At 37.5% G+C, this 8,770-nt stretch overlaps 2 protein-coding genes across 4 annotated transcripts; both read right to left on the bottom strand.

Moving 5' to 3' along the window:
- Positions 1-2,744: 2,744 nt before the first annotated feature.
- LOC9327265 (probable leucine-rich repeat receptor-like protein kinase At1g35710) lies at positions 2,745-5,639 on the bottom strand. Of its 3 annotated transcripts, none has more exons than XM_021014922.1 (3): positions 3,551-5,639; positions 3,155-3,484; positions 2,745-3,066 (listed from the first exon to the last, which is right to left on the bottom strand). In XM_021014922.1, the coding sequence occupies exons 1-2, from the start codon at positions 5,611-5,613 to the stop codon at positions 3,184-3,186; spliced, it is 2,364 nt and encodes a 787-aa protein (XP_020870581.1). In that variant the 5' UTR covers positions 5,614-5,639; the 3' UTR covers positions 2,745-3,066; positions 3,155-3,183. The 3 variants fall into 3 exon arrangements, with proteins under 3 accessions (XP_020870581.1, XP_020870582.1, XP_002891203.1); XM_021014923.1 differs by having other exon boundaries at positions 2,745-3,063; XM_002891157.2 differs by having other exon boundaries at positions 3,155-3,470; positions 3,552-5,639.
- Positions 5,618-8,419, bottom strand: LOC9329951 (probable leucine-rich repeat receptor-like protein kinase At1g35710). Its single transcript, XM_002891156.2, has 3 exons — positions 6,195-8,419; positions 5,798-6,113; positions 5,618-5,709 (listed from the first exon to the last, which is right to left on the bottom strand). The coding sequence occupies exons 1-2, from the start codon at positions 8,332-8,334 to the stop codon at positions 5,827-5,829; spliced, it is 2,427 nt and encodes an 808-aa protein (XP_002891202.2). The 5' UTR covers positions 8,335-8,419; the 3' UTR covers positions 5,618-5,709; positions 5,798-5,826.
- Positions 8,420-8,770: the final 351 nt, after the last annotated feature.

Below are 8,770 nucleotides of genomic sequence, written 5' to 3'. Positions count from 1 at the left end.
AATTATTAATTTCTCTGCCACGTGTTTGTTACACTTTATGAATTATTTGTATCCGCATTTGCTTAACTTAATGCGCAAATCATGATTTCACAGCAAACTATCGTAATCCCGCATTAACGGTTTGATTGGTTGTCACAAAATCATCAACAAGAACAAGATTATACGCGTTCGAATTTAATTTTTATAATCCATTTTGTATTATTTTAAGGCGTTATAAGAATGTGAAAAAGTTATTTATTTGTATTCTATTTATCACTTGCCAACGTGATGTCCATTAGAACTCATTACAAAAAGAAGGAAAAAGTTATTTATATCTTTATAAATAAATGTTCTACTATGCATAAGAAAATCTCCTACTACTTCTGGCCATATACATATAGACAGTATTATAAATATTAGAATATTTATTTTTTTAAAGAATATTAATTTAATTATATACAGTATTACTATATCTTTTACTAAATAAATAAAAAATTTTGAAAATTTCAGAGAAAGTTTGCCCAAAAGAAAAAGTTCAAAGACAATATTATAAATATTAGAATATTAATTTCAAACAATACCTTTTACTAAATAAATAACAAATTTTGAAAAGTTCAGAGATTCTTTCTTGTGAAAAAAAGATATAGGTAAATCAAGTGAGTTATTTTTGTCATTTAGTAAAAATCCACATTAGTCATAACTAAAGTTATAGTAGCGTAAATCAAATGTTTGTTTGGTCACAAAATGAATCTGTTTGGGCTAAAATTGTCACTCAGATTCGGATAAAATCATGTGGTTTTTATCTAGACGAATCATGTAGCATTTAATTTATTTCATTTTATAGTCTCTTGAACCAATTTTAAAAGTGTTTGGACATCATATAAAAGTTTGAACAATTTGATAGCTAAACACACATTTTACTTGTGTTTTCAAAAAGCTAGGTAACTTGTCTACGTTACTAGTATGAGAACACTTACCAATGAATGGTTTGATGGTCATGGTTGTTAGACTTTGTTAGGTTTAGCCACTTAACGTTTATCCTAGGCCTGGGCATTCGGGTACCCGTTCGGGTTCGGTTCTTTTTTTTTGGGTATCGGGTCTATTCGGATAGGGGGTCAAGACCCATTCGGGTATTCTAAAAATTCGGTTCGGGTTCGGTTCGGGTTCGGGTCGGTTCGGGTATTTTAATAAAAAAGCAAAATACCCGAAAATAACCAAAAATACCCGGAATATTTTCGGGTTCGGGTCGGGTTCGGGTTTTTAACTCATATATACCCAAATCTAACCGAAATACCCGATTTCTCGAAAATACATTGGTTACTCTTTACCCAAATATAACCAAAAATATCTAAAATACCTAATATATTCGGATTTATGATTGTAATTTTAGGTATTTCGGGTATTATAAATATAAAAATAACTAATATTTTTAGGTGTATATTTGTATTCGGGTATATTCGGGTACATTCGGGTATTGGATTCGGTTCGGGTTCGGTTCGGGTTTTTTTCGGGTAGGAGGTTAGGACCCATTCGGATATTTTTAAAAATCGGGTTCGGGTTCGGTTCGGGTATTGTTCGGGTTTTTCGGTTTGGGTATTCGGTTCCGGGTATTTTGCCCAGGCCTAGTTTATCCTCTTACTTCCTTAATGATAACTAGATTTTAACCCGCGGTGTACCGCGGGATGATTTATTTTTTAAAGTTAATATATATAAAATTTTATAAATTGTATCTCCTTATAAAATATTTATGTTTTATAGTTTATAATTATTATCAAGTAATAGTATATCACGAGTTCACGGAACAATAATAAACTGAGGATTTAACTCGCATTAAAGCGGCATGTTAATGATATTTTAAAATTTTATAAATATTGATTCAAACCCGTTCGCCATATAAATCCGTTCCAAAGTATATATAACCCGTCCCATAATTTCTTTACCCGTCTCGTTATTTGTTTTCTAAAAGAAGTGATTTTAAAATCTAATGATTTTCTATTATATATAAAGTTTATAAATTGTATCATTCTCTAAGACATTTATATTTTAATAAACTAAGGATTGAATCTGTATTAAAGCGACATGTTAATGATATTTTAAAATTTTATAAATATTGATTCAAACTCGTCCACCATATAGCCCATCCTGTAATTTCTTAACCCGTCCCGTAATTTGTTTTCTAATATTAGTAAATTTTAAAAATTTAACGATTATTTATTATAGATAAAATTTGTAAATTGTATCATTTTCAAAGACATTTATATTTTATAGTATACAATTGTTATTAAGTAACGTTATACCACGGGACAATTTTTAATTTTATACAATATTTTCTAAATGAGACTGATTTGATATGTCTAATATTAATGGTATTAAAAAAAAATTAAGGATTTAAATCTGTATTGAGGGCGACAGATTAGTGATATTTAATCTTTTTATTATTGTTGATTCAAAAACCCGTCCCGCCAAAAAAACTCATTTATTTTATTAATGTTGATCTTATTTATGATATGATTATGAATCATTGTTTAAATATTTTAATCGATGTAGAACGTTGAACATACATTTTCGTCAATTGGATAATATATGTCCGTTTTTAAAATTTCGAATCACAGTATATGCAGATTTTTTTTTTGATTTTTTTTATTACTTTATGTATTATATTATGATTCAAAACAGTTAAAAACAAATCAAACAAACATGATAGGAGAATCAAAATTTTAAATTTTAATCAAATCTTCTAAATATCTAAATTATTAAATATGGAATATCCGGTGCAATAAATGGGTTTTATTTAATCCGATCCAAGTGTTTTTTTGTGAAGGAATTTTTAAAACGGGTCGGGTATCTGATATATTCGGAAGCATTTTTACCCACCCGTCAATAAAGTGTTGCAAAAATAGTAGTATTAGATATTACAACCACACAACATATATATACTACATTTGATCTTAACGTAACTAATTCATAATTATCAAAGTTTACCAACACAAAATAACCCATTAACATTGGGCCTTAATGCAACATGGCCCAAAGTCTTTTTCTTCTTTCTTCTTCTTTCACCTTACGACTTCTCTTTCTTCTTCCCTTCTTTCCAAAAAAACGATTTTAATTTTTAACTACGGTTGCATTGATAAACACATTTATAATATATAAAAAAGTTTGTTATTTTCTTTACCTCGTCGAAGAAATTGATGAAGATGAGTTCTAAGAAAAAGCTGTAGAGATTGATAACATCGTTGGCCGAGATTGCGGATCTGCTTGTAAACACGATAAAGCCACTTCCACCATCTTTATGAGCTTCTCTCTATTCTGCCCCCGTGGTTCTAATATACGTTCATCGGAAATGCTTCTCAGGGACAGAGTTTCTCCCGGAGACGAAGACAAACTCGCAACCAAATCTCCCGGATGCTTCCCCATTATAACCTCGAGTATCAAAACCCCGAAGCTATACACATCGCATTTCTCCGTCACCTTCATCGTGTAAGCAAACTCTGTTGCGAAAATTTCAGAAACAGTCAATTTCAATTTCGAATTAATTTAGGGATTTTTTAATTTCATTGATTTAGATTTACCTGGAGCGACGTAGCCGTAGGTTCCAGCAACGGCGGACCAGTTTGATGAATCCGTCTTGAGAAGCTTCGCTGTGCCAAAATCAGAGATCTTAGCTGTGTAATCATTATCGAGAAGGATGTTGCCGCTGCTAATATCACGGTGGACGATCGGAGTTGATCGGTCATGGTGCATATACGATAACGCGTGAGCCACACCTTTCACGATGTTGATCCTCTTGGTCCAAGTGAGTCGCTTAGCTTCTTCTTCGTTGGCTAAGAGTTTGTTTAAACTTCCTTTTTCCATGTACTCGTAGATCAGAAACGTGTGGCGGCGGTGGGAGCAGAAGCCGAAGAGCTTCACCACGTTGCGGTGACGGATCTCTGTTAACGCTCTTACTTCGTTTAGGAACTCTTGCTTCACCACTGGCTTTGATATCTCTTCGTCTATTGTATCATGTAGCCTTTTCACGGCTACGATCGCATCTGGGAGGTTTGCTTTGTAGACTTTGCTGTATCCTCCGCTTCCGATGAGGTATCTTTGATCGAATTCGTTTGTTGATTCGATGATATCTTGGTATTTGAATTTGCCATCAACGCTGAATATGGACATATTCTCTCCAGTTTCAGAATCTGTGTTTCTTCCATTGTGTGGTTTTCGTTTCCGAATGTAGTAGGTAAATGCGCCTGCACATATAGAGAGAATGACGAGTGCTCCTAGGATTGGCACTAGTATCCACACAAGAAGGTTGCCGTTCTTCTTCGGCTTTTGGAACCCACCAGAAGTGATAGGGCATGATTTCAACCTTTGTTTAGGAATATTACTGCATAAGCCTCTGTTTCCCTCCAATGCATCTGATGTTGCGTTTTGAAACGCTGGATTGTCTGGAAGCGGACCCTCGAGTTTATTATTTGATATATCGATGAACGTCAGCGCTTTCATGCTCTCGAAAGTTGTTGGAATGAAACCTGAGAGATTGTTGTGTGAGAGGTTGAGCTTGTCGAGGCTCTGCAAGGAGCTGAGCTGTGATGGGATTTCTCCGTCGAGCTGGTTGTGGCTGAGATCAAGATGCGTTAACTGAGTCAGCTTTGTTAGTCCGGGAATGCGTCCATCGAAATTGTTTTTGCTCAGGTTCATTTCATGAAGCTTTAAAAAGGAGTCGAAGGTTTGTGGGATCTGGGAGCTGAATCTGTTTGAGGATAAGTCAAGAGACTCAAGATTGGTTAAGAAACTTAAACCCGTAGGAACTCTTCCAGATAACTTATTCCCATTCAGTAGTAGCTTCGACAAACCCGTGAGATTTCCAATTGCTTCTGGAAGCTCACCAGTGAGGTTGTTGGTAGACAGATCTAGCTCGCCCAGTTGTTTCATGTTCCAAATCTCTGGTGGAATAGCACCTGTGATGTTGTTGTTTGACATGATCAAGGCACCTAGCTTTGGACTCTTCTGCCAGTTGCTTGAAATTTCACCGTTGAATTTATTATGGCTGAGATCAATGAAATCAAGATCTGGGTAAACCCCAAATGCTTCAGAAATATTTCCAATGAATTTGTTCCCTACAAATTTTGCTCTGATCAGGCTCTTGCAATCTCTCAAGCTTTTCGGGATATGACCTTCGAGGTGATTATAATCTAATGAAAAATTCTGAAGCTTGCCACCTTTGCAAATGTTTTCAGGCAAGAAACCGGTGAAATTGTTTATGTCGAGTAGCAATTCAGTTAGCTCTGAAGAGTTTGCCACTCCTCGCGGGATCGTACCAGAGAGGTGGTTATCACGGAGGTACAAACTTTCCAGCTTGGTAAAGTTACCAAAAGAAGAAGGAATTGAACCAGTAAGATTGTTCTGACTTAACTCTAAATCAATCATGGATTCCATGTTGCCTAGTTCTGGGGGAATGACACCAGTTATATAATTCTGATGAAGATAAAGAACAGTCAAGTTCTTGAGATTTAGGAGCGACGGTGAATGCGGTTCGAGACGTCGACGCAGTGGAAGGAGAAAGAAATCCAGACACAGGTTTAGCCAAATTAAGTGAAGGTTTAGAGAGAGAACACAGGATAGTACTCGAACGGCGTGAAGTGACATTGCAATGAGCAGAGAAAGTAGAGCAGAGAAAGTAGAGCAAAGTTCTTTTCTTCTTTATTCTTCTTTCACCTTACGACTTCTCTTTCTTCTTCCCTTCTTTCCAAAAAAACGATTTTAATTTTTAACTACGGTTGCATTGATAAACACATTTATAATATATAAAAAAGTTTGTTATTTTCTTTACCTCGTCGAAGAAATTGATGAAGATGAGTTCTAAGAAAAAGCTGTAGAGATTGATAACATCGTTGGCCGAGATTGCGGATCTGCTTGTAAACACGATAAAGCCACTTCCACCATCTTTATGAGCTTCTCTCTATTCTGCCCCCGTGGTTCTAATATACGTTCATCGGAAATGCTTCTCAGGGACAGAGTTTCTCCCGGAGACGAAGACAAACTCGCAACCAAATCTCCCGGATGCTTCCCCATTATAACCTCGAGTATCAAAACCCCGAAGCTATACACATCGCATTTCTCCGTCACCTTCATCGTGTAAGCAAACTCTGTTGCGAAAATTTCAGAAACAGTCAATTTCAATTTCGAATTAATTTAGGGATTTTTTAATTTCATTGATTTAGATTTACCTGGAGCGACGTAGCCGTAGGTTCCAGCAACGGCGGACCAGTTTGATGAATCCGTCTTGAGAAGCTTCGCTGTGCCAAAATCAGAGATCTTAGCTGTGTAATCATTATCGAGAAGGATGTTGCCGCTGCTAATATCACGGTGGACGATCGGAGTTGATCGGTCATGGTGCATATACGATAACGCGTGAGCCACACCTTTCACGATGTTGATCCTCTTGGTCCAAGTGAGTCGCTTAGCTTCTTCTTCGTTGGCTAAGAGTTTGTTTAAACTTCCTTTTTCCATGTACTCGTAGATCAGAAACGTGTGGCGGCGGTGGGAGCAGAAGCCGAAGAGCTTCACCACGTTGCGGTGACGGATCTCTGTTAACGCTCTTACTTCGTTTAGGAACTCTTGCTTCACCACTGGCTTTGATATCTCTTCGTCTATTGTATCATGTAGCCTTTTCACGGCTACGATCGCATCTGGGAGGTTTGCTTTGTAGACTTTGCTGTATCCTCCGCTTCCGATGAGGTATCTTTGATCGAATTCGTTTGTTGATTCGATGATATCTTGGTATTTGAATTTGCCATCAACGCTGAATATGGACATATTCTCTCCAGTTTCAGAATCTGTGTTTCTTCCATTGTGTGGTTTTCGTTTCCGAATGTAGTAGGTAAATGCGCCTGCACATATAGAGAGAATGACGAGTGCTCCTAGGATTGGCACTAGTATCCACACAAGAAGGTTGCCGTTCTTCTTCGGCTTTTGGAACCCACCAGAAGTGATAGGGCATGATTTCAACCTTTGTTTAGGAATATTACTGCATAAGCCTCTGTTTCCCTCCAATGCATCTGATGTTGCGTTTTGAAACGCTGGATTGTCTGGAAGCGGACCCTCGAGTTTATTATTTGATATATCGATGAACGTCAGCGCTTTCATGCTCTCGAAAGTTGTTGGAATGAAACCTGAGAGATTGTTGTGTGAGAGGTTGAGCTTGTCGAGGCTCTGCAAGGAGCTGAGCTGTGATGGGATTTCTCCGTCGAGCTGGTTGTGGCTGAGATCAAGATGCGTTAACTGAGTCAGCTTTGTTAGTCCGGGAATGCGTCCATCGAAATTGTTTCTGCTCAGGTTCATTTCATGAAGCTTTAAAAAGGAATCGAAGGTTTGTGGGATCTGGGAGCTGAATCTGTTTGAGGATAAGTCAAGAGACTCAAGATTGGTTAAAAAACTTATTCCTGCAGGAACTCTTCCAGATAACTGATTCCCATTAAGTCTGAGCCTCGACAAATTCGTGAGATTTCCAATTGCTTCTGGAAGTTCACCAGATAGGTTGTTGGCAGATAGATCTAGCTCGCCCAGTTGTTTCATGTTCCAAATCTCAGGTGGGATAGCACCCGTGATGTTGTTGTTTGACATGATCAAGGCACCTAGCTTTGGGCTCTTCTGCCAGTTGCTTGAAATTTCACCGTTGAATTTATTGTGGCTGAGATCAATGAAATTAAGATCTGGGTAAACCCCAAATGCTTCAGAAATATTTCCAACGAATTTGTTCCCTACAAATTTTGCTCTGATCAGGCTCTTGCAATCTCTCAAGCTTTTCGGGATAGGACCTTTGAGGTGATTATCATATAAAGCGATAAACTGAAGCTTGCCACCTTTGCAAATGTTCTTAGGCAAGAAACCGCTGAAGTTGTTTATGGCGAGTTGCAATTCAGTTAGCTCTGAAGAGTTTGCTACTCCCGGCGGGATCGCACCAGAGAGGTGGTTATAACTGAGATACAAACTTTTCAGCTTGGTAAAGTTACCAAAGGAAGAAGGAATTGAACCTGTAAGATTGTTCTGACTTAACTCTAAATCAATCATGGATTCCATGTTGCCTAGTTCTGGGGGAATGACACCAGTTATATAATTCTGATGAAGATAAAGAACAGTCAAGTTCTTGAGATTTCCTAAGGAAGAAGGAATTGAACCGGTAAGTTTGTTCTCACTTAAAGCTAAACTGATCATGGATTCCATGTTGCCTAGTTCCGGGGGAATGACACCAGTAAGATAATTGTGATGAAGATAAAGAACCGTCAAGTTCTTGAGATTTCCTAAGGAAGAAGGAATTGAACCGGTAAGTTTGTTATGACTTAACTCTAAATCAATCATGTATTCCATGTTGCCTAGATCCGGGGGAATGACACCAGTTAGATAGTTCTTATAAAGATAAAGAACCGTCAAGTTCTTGAGTTTCCCTATGGAAGAAGGAATTGAACCGGCAAGTTTGTTATTAGAAAGAGAGAGGCCTTTGAGGTTTTGCAAATTGCCAAGCTCAGGTGGGATTTCTCTAGTTAAGTGGTTTGTGGAGAGGTCAAAGTAGATGAGTTTAAAGAGGTTTCCGAATTGAGGAGGGATGGTTCCAGAGAAACGGTTCATGCTAAAATCAATGTAAGCAAGGTTTGGGAGAGAAGAGAAGGGGAAATCTTGGAAAGTACCTTCTATAGCGTTGCCAGTGAGGTTTAACTTTTTGATACTCCCTCGTGAGTTGCAGGAAACACCATACCAACTTGTGCATGAGAAGCTAGTATTGGTGTTTGCATCATTGACCCATGAA

This window comes from Arabidopsis lyrata (assembly GCF_000004255.2).
Source record: "Arabidopsis lyrata subsp. lyrata unplaced genomic scaffold ARALYscaffold_1, whole genome shotgun sequence".
NCBI lineage: Eukaryota > Viridiplantae > Streptophyta > Magnoliopsida > Brassicales > Brassicaceae > Arabidopsis > Arabidopsis lyrata.
Note: the sequence above shows the minus strand (reverse complement) of the source record. Positions and strands in the feature narration are given on the sequence as shown.